This window comes from Diorhabda sublineata, chromosome 4, assembly GCF_026230105.1.
Source record: "Diorhabda sublineata isolate icDioSubl1.1 chromosome 4, icDioSubl1.1, whole genome shotgun sequence".
Lineage (NCBI taxonomy): Eukaryota > Metazoa > Arthropoda > Insecta > Coleoptera > Chrysomelidae > Diorhabda > Diorhabda sublineata.
The window spans coordinates 1,230,681-1,250,929 of NC_079477.1; the positions used below are offsets into that span (position 1 = coordinate 1,230,681).

Consider the following 20,249-nt stretch of genomic DNA (forward strand, 5'->3'; position numbering starts at 1 on the left):
AGTCTGTGTTTTTCGAAAAAAAATTCGTAAAATTTTCTTTGAAAACTGTCTTTTTCAAAAAGAAACAGTTTTTTGTTGTTGGAGTCTGTGTTTTTCGAAAAAAATTCGTAAAATTTTCTTTGGAAACTGTCTTTTTCAAAAAGGAACCGTCTCTTGTTGTTGGAGTCTGTGTTTTTCGAAAAAAATTCGTAAAATTTTCTTTGAAAACTGTCTTTTTCAAAAAGAAACAGTTTTTTTGTTGTTGGAGTCTGTGTTTTTTCGAAAAAAATTCGTAAAATTTTCTTTGGAAACTGTCTTTTTCAAAAAGGAACCGTCTCTTGTTGTTGGAGTCTGTGTTTTTCGAAAAAAATTCGTAAAATTTTCTTTGAAAACTGTCTTTTTCAAAAAGGAACCGTCTCTTGTTGTTGGAGTCTGTGTTTTTCGAAAAAAATTCGTAAAAATTTTCTTTGAAAACTGTCTTTTTCAAAAAGGAACCGTCCTCTTGTTGTTGGAGTCTGTGTTTTTCGAAAAAAATTCGTAAAATTTTCTTTGAAAACTGTCTTTTTCAAAAGAAACAGTTTTTTGTTGTTGGAGTCTGTGTTTTTTCGAAAAAAATTCGTAAAATTTTCTTTGGAAACTGTCTTTTTCAAAAAGGAACCGTCTCTTGTTGTTGGAGTCTGTGTTTTTCGAAAAAAATTCGTAAAATTTTCTTTGGAAACTGTCTTTTTCAAAAAGGAACCGTCTCTTGTTGTTGGAGTCTGTGTTTTTCGAAAAAAATTCGTAAAATTTTCTTTGAAAACTGTCTTTTTCAAAAAGGAACCGTCTCTTGTTGTTGGAGTCTGTGTTTTTCGAAAAAAAATTCGTAAAATTTTCTTTGGAAACTGTCTTTTTCAAAAAGGAACCGTCTCTTGTTGTTGGAGTCTGTGTTTTTCGAAAAAAATTCGTAAAATTTTCTTTTGAAAACTGTCTTTTTCAAAAAGAAACAGTTTTTTGTTGTTGGAGTCTGTGTTTTTCGAAAAAAATTCGTAAAATTTTTCTTTGAAAACTGTCTTTTTCAAAAAGAAACAGTTTTTTTGTTGTTGGAGTCTGTGTTTTTCGAAAAAAATTCGTAAAATTTTCTTTGAAAACTGTCTTTTTCAAAAGAAACAGTTTTTTGTTGTTGGAGTCTGTGTTTTTCGAAAAAAATTCATAAAATTTTCTTTGGAAACTGTCTTTTTCAAAAAGGAACCGTCTCTTGTTGTTGGAGTCTGTGTTTTTCGAAAAAAATTCATAAAATTTTCTTTGGAAACTGTCTTTTTCAAAAAGAAACAGTTTTTTGTTGTTGGGGGCTGTGTTTTTCGAAAAAAAATTGGTAAAATTTTCTTTGGAAACTGTCTTTTTCAAAAAGAAACAGTTTTTTGTTGTTGGAGTCTGTGTTTTTCGAAAAAAATTGGTAAAATTTTCTTTGGAAACTGTCTTTTTCAAAAAGAAACAGTCTTTTGTTGTTGGGGGCTGTGTTTTTTCGAAAAAAATTCGTAAAATTTTCTTTGAAAACTGTCTTTTTCAAAAAGAAACAGTTTTTTGTTGTTGGAGTCTGTGTTTTTCGAAAAAAATTCGTAAAATTTTCTTTGGAAACTGTCTTTTTCAAAAAGGAACCGTCTCTTGTTGTTGGAGTCTGTGTTTTTCGAAAAAAATTCGTAAAATTTTCTTTGAAAACTGTCTTTTTCAAAAAGAAACAGTTTTTTTGTTGTTGGAGTCTGTGTTTTTCGAAAAAAATTCGTAAAATTTTCTTTGGAAACTGTCTTTTTCAAAAAGGAACCGTCTCTTGTTGTTGGAGTCTGTGTTTTTTCGAAAAAAAATTGGTAAAATTTTCTTTGGAAACTGTTTTTTTCAAAAAGGAACCGTCTCTTGTTGTTGGAGTCTGTGTTTTTTCGAAAAAAATTCGTAAAATTTTCTTTGGAAACTGTTTTTTTTCAAAAAGGAACCGTCTCTTGTTGTTGGAGTCTGTGGTTTTTTCGAAAAAAATTCGTAAAATTTTCTTTGGAAACTGTCTTTTTCAAAAAGGAACCGTCTCTTGTTGTTGGAGTCTGTGTTTTTTCGAAAAAAATTCGTAAAATTTTCTTTGAAAACTGTCTTTTTCAAAAAGGAACGTCTCTTGTTGTTGGAGTCTGTGTTTTTCGAAAAAAATTCGTAAAATTTTCTTTGGAAACTGTCTTTTTCAAAAAGGAACCGTCTCTTGTTGTTGGAGTCTGTGTTTTTCGAAAAAAATTCGTTAAAATTTTCTTTGAAAACTGTCTTTTTCAAAAAGAAACAGTTTTTTGTTGTTGGAGTCTGTGTTTTTCGAAAAAAATTCGTAAAATTTTCTTTGGAAACTGTCTTTTTCAAAAAGGAACCGTCTCTTGTTGTTGGAGTCTGTGTTTTTCGAAAAAAATTCGTAAAATTTTCTTTGAAAACTGTCTTTTTCAAAAAGAAACAGTTTTTTGTTGTTGGAGTCTGTGTTTTTCGAAAAAAATTCGTAAAATTTTCTTTGGAAACTGTCTTTTTCAAAAAGGAACCGTCTCTTGTTGTTGGAGTCTGTGTTTTTCGAAAAAATTCGTAAAATTTTCTTTGAAAACTGTCTTTTTCAAAAAGGAACCGTCTCTTGTTGTTGGAGTCTGTGTTTTTCGAAAAAAATTCGTAAAATTTTCTTTGAAAACTGTCTTTTTCAAAAAGGAACCGTCTCTTGTTGTTGGAGTCTGTGTTTTTCGAAAAAAATTCGTAAAATTTTCTTTGAAAACTGTCTTTTTCAAAAAGAAACAGTTTTTTGTTGTTGGAGTCTGTGTTTTTCGAAAAAAATTCGTAAAATTTTCTTTGGAAACTGTCTTTTTCAAAAAGGAACCGTCTCTTGTTGTTGGAGTCTGTGTTTTTCGAAAAAAATTCGTAAAATTTTCTTTGGAAACTGTCTTTTTCAAAAAGGAACCGTCTCTTGTTGTTGGAGTCTGTGTTTTTCGAAAAAAATTCGTAAAATTTTCTTTGAAAACTGTCTTTTTCAAAAGGAACCGTCTCTTGTTGTTGGAGTCTGTGTTTTTCGAAAAAAATTCGTAAAATTTTCTTTGGAAACTGTCTTTTTCAAAAAGGAACCGTCTCTTGTTGTTGGAGTCTGTGTTTTTCGAAAAAAATTCGTAAAATTTTCTTTTGAAAACTGTCTTTTTCAAAAAGAAACAGTTTTTTGTTGTTGGAGTCTGTGTTTTTCGAAAAAAATTCGTTAAAATTTTCTTTGAAAACTGTCTTTTTCAAAAGAAACAGTTTTTTGTTGTTGGAGTCTGTGTTTTTCGAAAAAAATTCGTAAAATTTTCTTTGAAAACTGTCTTTTTCAAAAAGAAACAGTTTTTTTGTTGTTGGAGTCTGTGTTTTCGAAAAAAATTCATAAAATTTTCTTTGGAAACTGTCTTTTTCAAAAAGGAACCGTCTCTTGTTGTTGGAGTCTGTGTTTTTCGAAAAAAATTCATAAAATTTTCTTTGGAAACTGTCTTTTTCAAAAAGAAACAGTTTTTTGTTGTTGGGGGCTGTGTTTTTTCGAAAAAAATTGGTAAAATTTTCTTTGGAAACTGTCTTTTTCAAAAAGAAACAGTTTTTTGTTGTTGGAGTCTGTGTTTTCGAAAAAAATTGGTAAAATTTTCTTTGGAAACTGTCTTTTTCAAAAAGAAACAGTCTTTTGTTGTTGGGGGCTGTGGTTTTTCAGGCAACCAATGCACGTATCCACAGATTACACCCAGTACTATGGAATAATCCCGATCACTAAATTAAAATTCCATATGAAGGAAAGGTGATCATCCAATTTATATCACCGTTCATACACTTTATTTATTTATTTATTATAAAATATTCCATTACCATTTTGTAATTCGGTCTTGAGAGAAGAAGTTTGAATTCTAGTATTTATCTTATAACCCTCGTAAAATAAGAACAAACGCGGAAATCATTCACCCGCCTACATCGTTCGAAGAAATAAAGTCGCGAAACGAGGTTAAGTCACGTGATTCAATTAACTTTAAAATCAGACCGTACGAACCATTCTAAAATATTATTTATTACAATCTATTTACGGACTTTACACGTCAGAATTGAATAATTTTTCAAAATAATACTAACGACTAGAAAGTTTTATCGTTTTTAATAAAATATTTTTTCGAACAATGCAATTTTATCGAAAAATATGATAATTTTGTAAACGAGACACCTTGTATATGTTTTTCGTCTGCGTTTTCAAGTTACGCCACGTAACAGGTTCGAAAAAGTCGTTGACCAATGCCAAAAAAAAAAAATATGGTATCGCCATCCCGCAAAACATTATCCCATGGAACACATGCAAACACCATCGGACGTGGGCTAATTCTTTTTTTGCCAGTCGTACCATAATTAGTTACACGTTATTTATGAAGTCTACGATTAGTACTAGCGGCGTCACAACACAAAAATACGGGGGATATAACATTATTATTTTTCGACGGTTTTGACGTGAAAATCGCCCACCAGGAATTTCGTCGACAAAAAGAGAAGAAGGTGTACGTTCCGGTCGTCCAACTGAGGTAGTTACTCCAGAAAACACCAAAAAAAGTCTAAACGTTTGGCCATTCATTCCGGAATCAAAACTATCATGATCTGAGTGGACCGCAGTCGGTGAACCAGGTTCGTAGCCTCCAAGTCAGCTGGGTTCAGTATTTTGAGATTCACACGTTAAATTATTCATCAATTATGTCCAAAAGGGAGTTTTTGGATAATTTGAATGCAAAAATCGAGGAAAAAACAGCCACATATGTCCACCGTAGAGTCTAGATCTGTATTTTTCGAAAAAAATTGGTAAAATTTTCTTTGAAAACTGTCTTTTTCGAAAAGAAACAGTCTGTTGTTGTTGGGGGCTGTCTTTTTCGAAAAAAATTCGTAAAATTTTCTTTGGAAATTGTCTTTTTCGAAAAGAAACAGTCTGTTGTTGTTGGGGGCTGTCTTTTTCGAAAAAAAATCGTGAAATTTTCTTTGGAAATTGTCTTTTTCGAAAAGGAACTGTCTTTTATTGTTGGAGTCTGTGTTTTTCGAAAAAAATTGGTAAAATTTTCTTTGGAAACTGTCTTTTTCGAAAAGAAACAGTCTGTTGTTGTTGGGGGCTGTCTTTTTCCAAAAAAATTCGTAAAATTTTCTTTGGAAATTGTCTTTTTCGAAAAGAAACAGTCTGTTGTTGTTGGGGGCTGTCTTTTTCGAAAAAAAATCGTGAAATTTTCTTTGGAAATTGTCTTTTTCGAAAAGGAACTGTCTTTTATTGTTGGAGTCTGTGTTTTTCGAAAAAAATTGGTAAAATTTTCTTTGGAAACTGTCTTTTTCGAAAAGAAACAGTCTGTTGTTGTTGGGGGCTGTCTTTTTCGAAAAAAATTCGTAAAATTTTCTTTGGAAATTGTCTTTTTCGAAAAGAAACAGTCTGTTGTTGTTGGGGGCTGTCTTTTTCGAAAAAAAATCGTGAAATTTTCTTTGGAAATTGTCTTTTTCGAAAAGGAACTGTCTTTTATTGTTGGAGTCTGTGTTTTTCGAAAAAAATTGGTAAAATTTTCTTTGGAAACTGTCTTTTTCGAAAAGAAACAGTCTGTTGTTGTTGGGGGCTGTCTTTTTCCAAAAAAATTCGTAAAATTTTCTTTGGAAATTGTCTTTTTCGAAAAGAAACAGTCTGTTGTTGTTGGGGGCTGTCTTTTTCGAAAAAAATTCGTAAAATTTTCTTTGGAAACTGTCTTTTTCGAAAAGAAACAGTCTGTTGTTGTTGGGGGCTGTCTTTTTCGAAAAAAATTCGTAAAATTTTCTTTGGAAATTGTCTTTTTCGAAAAGAAACAGTCTGTTGTTGTTGGGGGCTGTCTTTTTCGAAAAAAAATCGTGAAATTTTCTTTGGAAATTGTCTTTTTCGAAAAGGAACTGTCTTTTATTGTTGGAGTCTGTGTTTTTCGAAAAAAATTGGTAAAATTTTCTTTGGAAACTGTCTTTTTCGAAAAGAAACAGTCTGTTGTTGTTGGGGGCTGTCTTTTTCCAAAAAAATTCGTAAAATTTTCTTTGGAAATTGTCTTTTTCGAAAAGAAACAGTCTGTTGTTGTTGGGGGCTGTCTTTTTCGAAAAAAAATCGTGAAATTTTCTTTGGAAATTGTCTTTTTCGAAAAGGAACTGTCTTTTATTGTTGGAGTCTGTGTTTTTCGAAAAAAATTGGTAAAATTTTCTTTGGAAACTGTCTTTTTCGAAAAGAAACAGTCTGTTGTTGTTGGGGGCTGTCTTTTTCGAAAAAAATTCGTAAAATTTTCTTTGGAAATTGTCTTTTTCGAAAAGAAACAGTCTGTTGTTGTTGGGGGCTGTCTTTTTCGAAAAAAAATCGTGAAATTTTCTTTGGAAATTGTCTTTTTCGAAAAGGAACTGTCTTTTATTGTTGGAGTCTGTGTTTTTCGAAAAAAATTGGTAAAATTTTCTTTGGAAACTGTCTTTTTCGAAAAGAAACAGTCTGTTGTTGTTGGGGGCTGTCTTTTTCCAAAAAAATTCGTAAAATTTTCTTTGGAAATTGTCTTTTTCGAAAAGAAACAGTCTGTTGTTGTTGGGGGCTGTCTTTTTCGAAAAAAAAATCGTGAAATTTTCTTTGGAAATTGTCTTTTTCGAAAAGGAACTGTCTTTTATTGTTGGAGTCTGTGTTTTTCGAAAAAAATTGGTAAAATTTTCTTTGGAAACTGTCTTTTTCGAAAAGAAACAGTCTGTTGTTGTTGGGGGCTGTCTTTTTCCAAAAAAATTCGTAAAATTTTGTTTGAAAACTGTCTTTTTCGAAAAGAAACAGTCTTTTGTTGTTGGGGACTGTCTTTTTCCAAAAAAATTGGTAAAATTATCTTTGGAAATTGTCTTTTTCGAAAAGGAACAGTCTGTTGTTGTTGGGGGCTGTCTTTTTCCAAAAAAATTCGTAAAATTTTGTTTGAAAACTGTCTTTTTCGAAAAGAAACAGTCTCATGTTGTTGGAGTCTGTGTTTTTCGAAAAAAATTGGTAAAATTTTCTTTGGAAACTGTCTTTTTCGAAAAGAAACAGTCTTTTGTTGTTGGGGGCTGTCTTTTTCCAAAAAAATTGGTAAAATTTTCTTTAGAAGTTGTCTTTTTCGAAAAGGAACTGTCTTTTGTTGTTGGGGGTTGTCTTTTTCGGAAAAAATTCGTAAAATTTTTTTTGGAAACTGTCTTTTTCAAAAAGAAACAGTCTGTCGTTGTTGGGGGCTGTCTTTTTCCAAAAAAATTGGTAAAATTTTCTTTAGAAATTGTCTTTTTCGAAAAGGAACTGTCTTTTGTTGTTGGGGGTTGTCTTTTTCGGAAAAAATTCGTAAAATTATCTTTGGAAATTGTCTTTTTCGAAAAGGAACTGTCTTTTGTTGTTGGGGGTTGTCTTTTTCGGAAAAATTCGTAAAATTTTCTTTGGAAACTGTCATGATCTGAGTGGACTGCAGTCGGCGAACCAGGTTCGTAGCCTCCAAGTCAACTGGGTTCAGTATTTTGAGATTCACACGGTATATTATTCATCAATTATGTCCAAAAGGGAGTTTTTAGATAATTTGAATGAAAAAAATCGAGGAAAAACAGCCACATATGTCCACCGTATAATCTAGATCTGGCCCTCGGTGACTACTGATCAGTGAATGATTTCTAAACGAAACAAAAACGATTATTAATTTTCTTCTCGATTATTCTCGTAAACAATAGATTATACAAGTGAAATTCACTTTCTTTTGAATAAATAACTCGACTCTCGATTAAATTCCAATTCGGTTTTGCAACATTGCAAATCGAAACGTGAAATTTCGATTAAAATACTTCCTCAAACAAACACGAAACCACCATTCTATTTAGCTACGAAAAACACTAACAACTTAACTCGGAATCAGTGAATCATTTAAAAGTATAGATAAACAACAAATTCAAGATCCATAATCAACAAGAGATTTGGCAGATTCGTCCGCAAAAATTGTTCGAAAAATGATTTTAATTATCGATTGTGGTTTTACGAAGTGATGACGGACGTTATAATAAGTGAGGTTAGGTTAAGTTAGGTTAGGTTAGTCTTAGATGCGTTAAAATAGTCAAAAAACAACCTAAATCCATCTCTGTGGTTTCCGAACGATTGTTCGGACTCGGAGTGAAGTTCATTACTCAATTATTTTCTTGTCACGATCGTACGTTTACTGTTTAGAATTTAATTGACTGCGGCGGGTAAAAATTATGACGTTTTGTCCGTTCATTATAATAAAAACAAACGTACATAATTTACCGTTAATCTATAGAGTTGAATTACAAAACATCCATTTTGATTTTAGAGTACTCGAACCGCTCAAATTCTGAAAAAAACTCACTAAAAACGAATCGTTTCAGTATGAAATATAGAGGAAAGCCCGAAGTATGGTTAACTTATGGTAAAATGTAACCCATACGTATTAGATATGACGAAACGCACATGCGCCGAATTGAGAATCGTTTTATTACAGTTCGAGGATAATATTGGACGTGTCCGGAACTGGTTCGGAATTGGAAATTTGAAACTGCGCATGAATTTGTCGATATCGATAAAATTGTAAAAACAAAATCGTAATAAATGGTTTATGTTTTATACGAGTGTTTTTATTAGCTTTTTAACGTACGATTTCGATTAGAAACACACATTTAAATGTTTATAAACGACTTTCGACCTCGTCGATTATATAAAACATGTACGAATTTTAAAAACCGTTCAAATTCGGTTCCCATTCACCCAATTTTAGGGTGATTGATCCCTAGATGGCTGTTTTCCGATTGGAGGTTAAACAGGAGCGGGGAAAGGACAAACGCATCCTTGTCTAACAACTCTAAGGATATACGGGGCCTTTGAAAGTTTGTTGTCATCTCTAACTGCAGCTTTCGTATTTTTTTATAAACGACGGAATTCGTTTGATATTTATTTGCATACAATTAAGTAGCAGACGGTTTATTTACAGTATTTCTTCTGAATAATTTCTAGGAAAGTCTAGTTTAGTTATCAAATAATCGCAATAATTATTTAAGTAAATTAGTATAAGTTAAGTGTATAGCAAAGTGTTTAAACGAATTAAAAACGTAAGAGACAGTGTAGAAAATAAATAAGACGCGATCGTCTTCTAATATAATAATAAAAAAATGGAGATTTCGTGATGAATTAGTAAAACGAGAGAAAGTAATAAAATGTTTAAGTTTGGAGGACAGGATGTGAGATGCGAGAGACTGCTTACACGATATCATTAGGTATTTAGCATAATTTAGACAAAATGGTGGCTCCTAGTGGACGACCTTGACGTACTTTTCTTATTTTTGTTAAAAGAGACCAGGTCAATATAACAAATGTCGTAATTTTCGTTTTGTAGATCGAAATTTAAACATAAATATTCAAATATACGTTCCGTTTGGTAAATCGGTTTTCAACGCGTGCGTAGTTGTCTCGTTTACTATATAGTGACGTAACTATTCGTATTTCTACTAAATGACGATAGATGGCGGTCATAATAGACAGTCGCAACTTTCCCTGTTATTTCTTAGACAAATTAGATTTGTCGCGACATGTCGCAATCGTTCGAAATATTCCTAATAAACGAGGGTCGATTCAAAAGTTCACGATCCAAAAAATGAATAAAAATTTCTGTACAAAGTTTGAGGTGTTGAAGAAACTGAAAACAAAGAAATTGAAACAGAATTTACAGGTGCTGTCAGTCCTCAAGCACCGCTTACAGATTTCATTGGAAGAGGAAGCTGGTCGAGAGCTGGATTACGAACCTTTAGCTTAAGGAGCTCGTTTGAAAGAAACACGCGTCATTATAAAACTAGTTTGTGAAAAGATAGAGTACAACAAACACCAACGACTGATCTGTGCAGTTTTGGAAGTTGTTGCTCTGGTTTTAAGACCACGAACCGCCTACACGAAATACAGCGCCGTGAAGATGTTTCCGTCGAGTGTTTCATATAAATTTGAGTCGTTTCATAATCGTATATCCATCACTTCACGCCAGAAACGAAATAACAATAAAAAAACAATAGATTTGAAAAGGGATAACCGGCTCCATCTGCAGGCAACGTTTTCTGAGATATTGCAACGTTTGAGCGATCGAATCAAGCAAAAACGGCCAAGAAGAAAGTGTTGTTTCATCGAGACAATGAACCTGTACATAAATCCGTTATTGCAATGGCCAAAATTTACCAATTAAAGTTTGAATTGCTAACTAATGCACCTTATTCGCCAGATTTAGCTTCCTCGGATTGTTTTCTGTGAATTACGAATCACTTTCATACAAATATGTTCCTGAAAAAGTGTTTTTGCGGGGAGTTGTTCCTCATTACTCTAATATGAAGAAAAATGCTGCCGAAAATCATCGTAGTTTGGTGGAAGTTTATGGTGAACTTGCTCTAGGTAAAACAACGTCCCAAAAGTGATTTGCACGATTTAAAAGTGGCGATTTTGGTTTTGGAAGACGACGAACGTGCTGGACAAACCAAAAAAGTTTCGTTACGAAGAACTGGAAGCATTGCTCGATGAAGATTGTTGCCAAAATCAAGAAGAACTCGCAGAATCTCCGGTGAAAGTTTATGGTGAACTTGCTCTAGGTAAAACAACGTCCCAAAAGTGATTTGCACGTTTTAAAAGTGGCGATTTTGGTTTTGGAAGACGACGAACGTGCTGGACAAACCAAAAAAGTTTCGTTACGAAGAACTGGAAGCATTGCTCGATGAAGATTGTTGCCAAAATCAAGAAGAGCTCGAAGAATCTCCGGTGAAAGTTTATGGTGAACTTGCTCTAGGTAAAACAACGTCCCAAAAGTGATTTGCACGATTTAAAAGTGGCGATTTTGGTTTTGGAAGACGACGAACGTGCTGGACAAACCAAAAAAGTTTCGTTACGAAGAACTGGAAGCATTGCTCGATGAAGATTGTTGCCAAAATCAAGAAGAACTCGCAGAATCTCCTGTGAAAGTTTATGGTGAACTTGCTCTAGGTAAAACAACGTCCCAAAAGTGATTTGCACGATTTAAAAGTGGCGATTTTGGTTTTGGAAGACGACGAACGTGCTGGACAAACCGAAAAAGTTTCGTTACGAAGAACTGGAAGCATTACTCGACGAAGATTGTTGCCAAAATCAAGAAGAACTCGCAGAATCTTCGGTGAAGGTTTATGGTGAACTTGCTCTAGGTAAAACAACGTCCCAAAAGTGATTTGCACGATTTAAAAGTGGCGATTTTGGTTTTGGAAGACGACGAACGTCCTGGACAAACCGAAAAAGTTTCGTTACGAAGAACTGGAAGCATTACTCGACGAAGATTGTTGCCAAAATCAAGAAGAGCTCGAAGAATCTCCGGTGAAAGTTTATGGTGAACTTGCTCTAGGTAAAACAACGTCCCAAAAGTGATTTGCACGATTTAAAAGTGGCGATTTTGGTTTTGGAAGACGACGAACGTGCTGGACAAACCAAAAAAGTTTCGTTACGAAGAACTGGAAGCATTGCTCGATGAAGATTGTTGCCAAAATCAAGAAGAACTCGCAGAATCTCCTGTGAAAGTTTATGGTGAACTTGCTCTAGGTAAAACAACGTCCCAAAAGTGATTTGCACGATTTAAAAGTGGCGATTTTGGTTTTGGAAGACGACGAACGTCCTGGACAAACCAAAAAAGTTTCGTTACGAAGAACTGGAAGCATTGCTCGATGAAGATTGTTGCCAAAATCAAGAAGAGCTCGAAGAATCTCCGGTGAAAGTTTATGGTGAACTTGCTCTAGGTAAAACAACGTCCCAAAAGTGATTTGCACGATTTAAAAGTGGCGATTTTGGTTTTGGAAGACGACGAACGTGCTGGACAAACCAAAAAAGTTTCGTTACGAAGAACTGGAAGCATTGCTCGATGAAGATTGTTGCCAAAATCAAGAAGAACTCGCAGAATCTCCGGTGAAAGTTTATGGTGAACTTGCTCTAGGTAAAACAACGTCCCAAAAGTGATTTGCACGTTTTAAAAGTGGCGATTTTGGTTTTGGAAGACGACGAACGTGCTGGACAAACCAAAAAAGTTTCGTTACGAAGAACTGGAAGCATTGCTCGATGAAGATTGTTGCCAAAATCAAGAAGAGCTCGAAGAATCTCCGGTGAAAGTTTATGGTGAACTTGCTCTAGGTAAAACAACGTCCCAAAAGTGATTTGCACGATTTAAAAGTGGCGATTTTGGTTTTGGAAGACGACGAACGTGCTGGACAAACCAAAAAAGTTTCGTTACGAAGAACTGGAAGCATTGCTCGATGAAGATTGTTGCCAAAATCAAGAAGAGCTCGAAGAATCTCCGGTGAAAGTTTATGGTGAACTTGCTCTAGGTAAAACAACGTCCCAAAAGTGATTTGCACGATTTAAAAGTGGCGATTTTGGTTTTGGAAGACGACGAACGTGCTGGACAAACCAAAAAAGTTTCGTTACGAAGAACTGGAAGCATTGCTCGATGAAGATTGTTGCCAAAATCAAGAAGAACTCGCAGAATCTCCTGTGAAAGTTTATGGTGAACTTGCTCTAGGTAAAACAACGTCCCAAAAGTGATTTGCACGATTTAAAAGTGGCGATTTTGGTTTTGGAAGACGACGAACGTGCTGGACAAACCGAAAAAGTTTCGTTACGAAGAACTGGAAGCATTACTCGACGAAGATTGTTGCCAAAATCAAGAAGAACTCGCAGAATCTTCGGTGAAGGTTTATGGTGAACTTGCTCTAGGTAAAACAACGTCCCAAAAGTGATTTGCACGATTTAAAAGTGGCGATTTTGGTTTTGGAAGACGACGAACGTCCTGGACAAACCGAAAAAGTTTCGTTACGAAGAACTGGAAGCATTACTCGACGAAGATTGTTGCCAAAATCAAGAAGAGCTCGAAGAATCTCCGGTGAAAGTTTATGGTGAACTTGCTCTAGGTAAAACAACGTCCCAAAAGTGATTTGCACGATTTAAAAGTGGCGATTTTGGTTTTGGAAGACGACGAACGTGCTGGACAAACCAAAAAAGTTTCGTTACGAAGAACTGGAAGCATTGCTCGATGAAGATTGTTGCCAAAATCAAGAAGAACTCGCAGAATCTCCTGTGAAAGTTTATGGTGAACTTGCTCTAGGTAAAACAACGTCCCAAAAGTGATTTGCACGATTTAAAAGTGGCGATTTTGGTTTTGGAAGACGACGAACGTCCTGGACAAACCAAAAAAGTTTCGTTACGAAGAACTGGAAGCATTACTCGATGAAGATTGTTGCCAAAATCAAGAAGAACTCGCAGAATCTTCGGTGAAGGTTTATGGTGAACTTGCTCTAGGTAAAACAACGTCCCAAAAGTGATTTGCACGATTTAAAAGTGGCGATTTTGGTTTTGGAAGACGACGAACGTGCTGGACAAACCGAAAAAGTTTCGTTACGAAGAACTGGAAGCATTACTCGACGAAGATTGTTGCCAAAATCAAGAAGAACTCGCAGAATCTTCGGTGAAGGTTTATGGTGAACTTGCTCTAGGTAAAACAACGTCCCAAAAGTGATTTGCACGATTTAAAAGTGGCGATTTTGGTTTTGGAAGACGACGAACGTCCTGGACAAACCGAAAAAGTTTCGTTACGAAGAACTGGAAGCATTACTCGACGAAGATTGTTGCCAAAATCAAGAAGAGCTCGAAGAATCTCCGGTGAAAGTTTATGGTGAACTTGCTCTAGCTAAAACAACGTCCCAAAAGTGATTTGCACGATTTAAAAGTGGCGATTTTGGTTTTGGAAGACGACGAACGTCCTGGACAAACCGAAAAAGTTTCGTTACGAAGAACTGGAAGCATTACTCGACGAAGATTGTTGCCAAAATCAAGAAGAGCTCGAAGAATCTCCGGTGAAAGTTTATGGTGAACTTGCTCTAGGTAAAACAACTTTCCAAAAGTGATTTGCACGATTTAAAAGTGGCGATTTTGGTTTTGGAAGACGACGAACGTCCTGGACAAACCAAAAAAGTTTCGTTACGAAGAACTGGAAGCATTACTCGATGAAGATTGTTGCCAAAATCAAGAAGAACTCGCAGAATCTCCTGTGAAAGTTTATGGTGAACTTGCTCTAGGTAAAACAACGTCCCAAAAGTGATTTGCACGATTTAAAAGTGGCGATTTTGGTTTTGGAAGACGACGAACGTGCTGGACAAACCAAAAAAGTTTCGTTACGAAGAACTGGAAGCATTACTCGATGAAGATTGTTGCCAAAATCAAGAAGAACTCGCAGAATCTCCGGTGAAAGTTTATGGTGAACTTGCTCTAGGTAAAACAACGTCCCAAAAGTGATTTGCACGATTTAAAAGTGGCGATTTTGGTTTTGGAAGACGACGAACGTGCTGGACAAACCAAAAAAGTTTCGTTACGAAGAACTGGAAGCATTACTCGATGAAGATTGTTGCCAAAATCAAGAAGAACTCGCAGAATCTCCGGTGAAAGTTTATGGTGAACTTGCTCTAGGTAAAACAACGTCCCAAAAGTGATTTGCACGATTTAAAAGTGGCGATTTTGGTTTTGGAAGACGACGAACGTGCTGGACAAACCAAAAAAGTTTCGTTACGAAGAACTGGAAGCATTACTCGATGAAGATTGTTGCCAAAATCAAGAAGAACTCGCAGAATCTCCGGTGAAAGTTTATGGTGAACTTGCTCTAGGTAAAACAACGTCCCAAAAGTGATTTGCACGATTTAAAAGTGGCGATTTTGGTTTTGGAAGACGACGAACGTGCTGGACAAACCAAAAAAGTTTCGTTACGAAGAACTGGAAGCATTGCTCGATGAAGATTGTTGCCAAAATCAAGAAGAACTCGCAGAATCTCCGGTGAAAGTTTATGGTGAACTTGCTCTAGGTAAAACAACGTCCCAAAAGTGATTTGCACGATTTAAAAGTGGCGATTTTGGTTTTGGAAGACGACGAACGTCCTGGACAAACCGAAAAAGTTTCGTTACGAAGAACTGGAAGCATTACTCGACGAAGATTGTTGCCAAAATCAAGAAGAGCCCGCAGAATCTTTGAGTGTCCCTCAAGCAACAATTTCAAAGCAGCTGGATATATTCAAAAGCAAGGAAATTGGGTTCCCAATGAACTCAAGCCGAGAAACGTCGAAAGGCGATTTTGCATGCCGGAAACGCTGCTGGAACGTCATTTTTGCATCGGATTGTTACTGGTGACGAAAACGATAGCCCCAAGTGCAAAAAATCATACGCGAAATCCGCCAATTTAACGGCAAAGCCGAAAATTCATGGCGCGAAAGTAATGGTGGGATCAGAAGGATGTACTGTATTATGAGCTGCTGAATCCTGGTGGAGAACGCTACCGAACACGCCCGGAATGTGCGACCAGACGCGAGGCAATAATTTTCCATCGTGACAACGCTCTTACGCCATCTAACCACCATTCGTTCCGGTCGATTCACCGGAAAACGGTTCACATCAGAGCAAGATACCAAAAATGTGCTCGATTCGCAGTTCTTTCGGCATGGGATTCGCGAATTGCCAGAAAGACGGGAAAAGGTCACCCCTAGACAGCAATATTAAGAGGAAAAAGTAAAAGAAAAACAAAACTCACCTTCTTTCCTTTTATGTAAAGTTTTCCGTTCGTCGGTACCGGCGGAATCGTAGCGATCCGACAAAATATTTCCCGTCCTTCTCTTTCGCACCGCGTAAGTATGTACGGGCACTATCAACTTCGGTCTCGGTATCACAAAATCGTTCGAATCGCAAGCGGCACTTCTGGTGGACGGAGACACCGTCGTCAAAGTTCTACTTTTAGGTTTAGGCGTCGCCGCTTTATGTTTAGGAATCGAACCGTCTTTATATAAACTATACATTCCGTTATAATCGCTGTCTTCCGATTCGAATGAATACCCGTCGCTGGACGAAGAAGAAGAAGATGTAGACGAAGAGGAAGAAGAGGAAGAATACGACGAAGGGTAGATGGTGTTGGGCGGTAAACGTTGGCGCGGTTTATCGAAATGTTCGTAATAACCGCTATCGCTGCGTTTTACCGAATCGCTTTTCGGTTTATCGTCGTCGTTTACTATATATTTGTTTTGATCGTCCACCCAAGTGTTGACGCGTTCCCGCGTTTCCCCTTCCGTATTCGCCTCGTCGAACCTGACGGATTTCTTCAAATGTTTATGCAAATCGTCTAATACCGTATCGAATTGATTATCTTGTCGAATCGCCGGCAATTTCTTTCTGGGTTTAGGTTTCGGCGGTACCGGCACCGGCGATTGCGAAGGGAAAAAATACTGGGACGCATCCGCGTCTTTAATATTTTTACTATTTATTCTACCCAAACACTTATCGCTGTGATATTTCAATCGGACGCTGCCTTTAATACTTTTCGGTTTACTTGAATCGTCGTCGTTTTTGTTAATTTCGTCCAAGACGCTTTGGTACTGACCCAATTTGCTCGATACGGTACCGCCGTCCAAACTTCTATGACTGTATTTGTCCCACGAATTCGACGTCGAGCTGTTATTCGATAAAGATTTGTGCGCGTCCTCCCAATTGGCTTCGTATTGTCTTCCTCTCGTTTTGTTGGAAATGTCCATCTCCAGCCATCCCGGGTCGTTTATAACGGCTTTGCCTGGGTGGTGTTTGATTTTCATAGCTTATGCTTGGTACAATCTGAAAATTCGGTATTAAAAACACACTTCGAATGATTCCTGGACCCCCCGTAGTCCAGATTTGACGCTTCTCGACTTATTACGTTGACCTCGAACGCAATAATTGTCCACGGGGACCAACTCGGTCCGGGCTTCGCCCAACTGTTGAGCTTGGCAGCCAGGTTTGGCCCAATCTTGGTCGCAGTCTCGATGGACCAGGACTGGGCCTTGTTTGATTATAAATATCGGACTTTGTGACAATTTTGGTGGGGGTTCAAGACTAAGATGACTTGGTTACTTCGAGACGACGTGGAAAAGGATCTAAAAGAAATATAGGCGTTCCAAAACGGCGGAGGAAAGTCCAACATCGAAAAGAATGAAGGAAAATTGTACGGGAATTAATTTTGAGGAAAAAACAACTTCACCGATATATATTTCACGTGGGAAAAGTTTCTACTTCGGTAATCAGACTCGAAACTTGTTTTTAAAGCGGTGTTTCATCTTGTTGGACGACCCTTCGTGTGTCTATATAATTTTTTGTACCTTTTTTGTGGCCAATACGAATCTGAATGAAATCGCAAACGAGAAAAGTCCACTGACACATGATAAATGTTCGAAATTATTTGACTAAATCCCGAATAGCCCTCGTATTATTATTATTAGAGTTTATTTTGGTGACATCCTGTATATTTTCTTCGGCTGTATTTCACATCGTATAAAGTGAAAGTGAATGATTGTACTTATTGATATGATGACTAATGGATTTATCGTTTCGATGGAAATAATTGGAAATTAATTTTATGAAGAAGAAACGCAGAAACTTTGTAGCTGACACGCATCTACGTTCATTGAACTTTTGAAATACTAAAACTGATTATATATAAACAAATATGCTAACTAGGAAGCCGTCGTGCGTTATTTTTGGATTAAGTGCAAAGAAAAGTAGTAAAAAATAAATTTTCAAATAGTCATCATTAAAAATATATGTTTTTCCACGTTTTTTAGTATATTTTTTTAGTATATTTCATAGTTCCACGTGTTAACACTAGTTGTTAGGTCTTAAACTTTTTAAACGTCCCTCGTATATTACGTTTTATACGTTCTTTTTTGGGAACTAAACGTTTTTAATTGTTAGCAAATAAAATTTAATCAAAGAATTTTTTAACTACACCTCGTAGTATTACATCCATTTTTTTAATTAAAACGCAATAAAAAAGAAGAATTCATTCAAAGGCCGCTTGACACGATTCAATGCAATGCAATACAAGACGTAATATTTCTCGATAAAAAGCATGCGCAAAATGAGTTTCTTATCTGCTGATATTACGTTTCATATTCCTTCCAAATCCCCATTCTCAACTAATTTTTCATGTTTCCTCGTCTAATTATTTAACTAATTTGTCCATTACACCGCCCATAAAATTTCGATTAGTGACAACCATGATGCAGTGGTAAGAAACTGACATATGTCAAATGACGTGAAATATTTCAATTGCATGTTATCTTGCAACATGTGAAGCGGCCTTAAATGTTATGGTGTAATCACGACCTACGAACTAAAAATAGCAAAACGAAAAATCATTGCAGAAACCTACTTTACAGATAACAATAATGAATTGTATGTATACAAATTAGATCACAGCAAATTGTGTAATAAAAATCCAAGCAAATTCACTTTCATTGAAGATTAAATTAAGATATCATTTGTTTACTAATTTTCTTAAATTTTAATTAAGTTGAAATGAAAATACATTTGTCATTTTTATATAATTATATAGAAACATTTCTTTTAATTACTTCCGATTCTTCATTATAATTTATTCGTATCGTTCTAATTGGTTTTATAATGTTAATAATTTATAAGTCAGGTTTTGCTGCAACTTGCCAACGCGTGATGTTGTAATACGGGTTGTCTAACAACCGGCGTTAACCTACTTCAATAACAAAGAAGATCGACGAGATAAACTAGCGATTTAATTCGGTACAAATTTGTTTTAGCAATTCCATTTTATATTGAAAGTAATTTCATTATATAAAGATATTTAATGCGCTGATGTTAATTATACGGTTTTGAGCGACTTGTCAACGCGTAATACGGGTTGTCTAACAACCGGCGTTAACCTACTTCGGTAAGAAACGAAATCGAACGAAGCTGACGGCAGACGAGTTGGATCTCGATAGTTTGATCGAACCGCTTTTTTCCTGTATTAATAAACATAACCTCAACAAATACTAGAGATTTAATTTCAGTATATAAAGATATTTAATGCGCGGATGTTTCTTTTGCTTATTAAATATTTTATTTTAACTAATTGTAATTTCCTCTTGTATATCGAGGTTACTATTTCTCATCAAAATGAATAATAATTAGTTAAAAATATTAATAACCGACGTGGTGAGGTGGTATTTAATTTTATCTGTGTTTGAATCTGATCAAGGTGAACGTGGGAAATATTTTACAGGATGTCTTAAATTTAAGGTAAAAAAAAAAACATTTTTCTTATACAGATATCGAATAACTACAAATTATTTCAATCAAAATAAGATATTGAGATACAAAAAATATCGTAAGCGTACACGGGATAGACAAAATTAATTTTTATAATTGACAAGTGTCAATATACGAGGGCGGTCTGAAACGTTTCCGACTTTTGTTTATGGATGTTTATAGATGTTTTTTCGCGGAAAATTTTATACGATGCGATATGAATTTAAGTACGATGTATATTTTTTGATTCAAATTATGATATCATGATAATAAAACTGTTTAAAAACGTGACTCGATTTATAAGTGCTTTCGTAACGTACGAAAACAATCACTTATATCAACAATAATATACAGCATGTCCCTTGATAGGTGAAATAAATTATTTAGCAACTGAACTGTACTCTGAAGACGATAACTTGGTATAAACAGTTTGTTTCGGATAATGAGGTACTTTTATCAAGAAAATTGTTAATTTACGACAATTTTTGTTTTCTAAAAGGCAACCTTGTTCCTAATCGTGCCTGGACAAATTTTGATTTATTCACGAGACATTCTGTATAAAATTTAAATATATGAGTAATAATTTTAAAAGTTAGTTATAGTAAGCGAGTTAAATAATTTCTTTAGTTACGTAATTTATTTTAACAAGCGATAAAACTCGATTGGAAGATTGCTAAGTGTGTAATCGTCGATTTTGCTGGTTTGTTATTAAACTAATTTCGAAATTTTCATTATTTGTTGCACTACTTTGGATTTCGTAACATATTTTAATCGAAACGGATAAAACCGACAAACTATCGGTCGAAATTTGTGCTTTAATCGCGTTTTTCTTCCTTATTTTTAACAGAGACGAGAAATTCTAACCTAAAAACGACCCGTTTGACTAGTAGCGTAATTTACGTTTCCAAATTATTATTTCGAAGTATTTATTGGGAATAAAAACCCCCTCGATCCGATTCTGCGTTGGGTATTGTTCGCAACGAATACCGAAAAAAATTAACGGCGTGTTTCTGATCGCTGCTTGGTAACCAACACTTTTGCGAAACTCAAGTTTTACCTTGAATAGAAAATCGAAAGCCGTTCTTTCGAACCGCATCGACTGATGAAAACAAGGTTGCCATTTCCAAGAAAAAAAAATTAGATAA

General features: G+C 35.3%; 1 protein-coding gene across 6 annotated transcripts in view; it reads right to left on the reverse strand.

Moving 5' to 3' along the window:
• Positions 1–20,249, reverse strand: part of LOC130443486 (cGMP-dependent protein kinase, isozyme 2 forms cD4/T1/T3A/T3B) — a 93,734-nt gene that overhangs the window by 17,898 nt on the left and 55,587 nt on the right. The window contains exon 2 of one of the 6 annotated variants that reach the window (XM_056778148.1): positions 15,572–16,638. The exons of the other annotated variants lie outside the window; for them this stretch is intronic. Coding sequence (XP_056634126.1) covers positions 15,572–16,619 — 1,048 coding nt within the window. The 5' untranslated portion in view covers positions 16,620–16,638. The remainder of the gene's footprint in view (positions 1–15,571; positions 16,639–20,249) is intronic. 6 annotated transcript variants of the gene reach the window in all.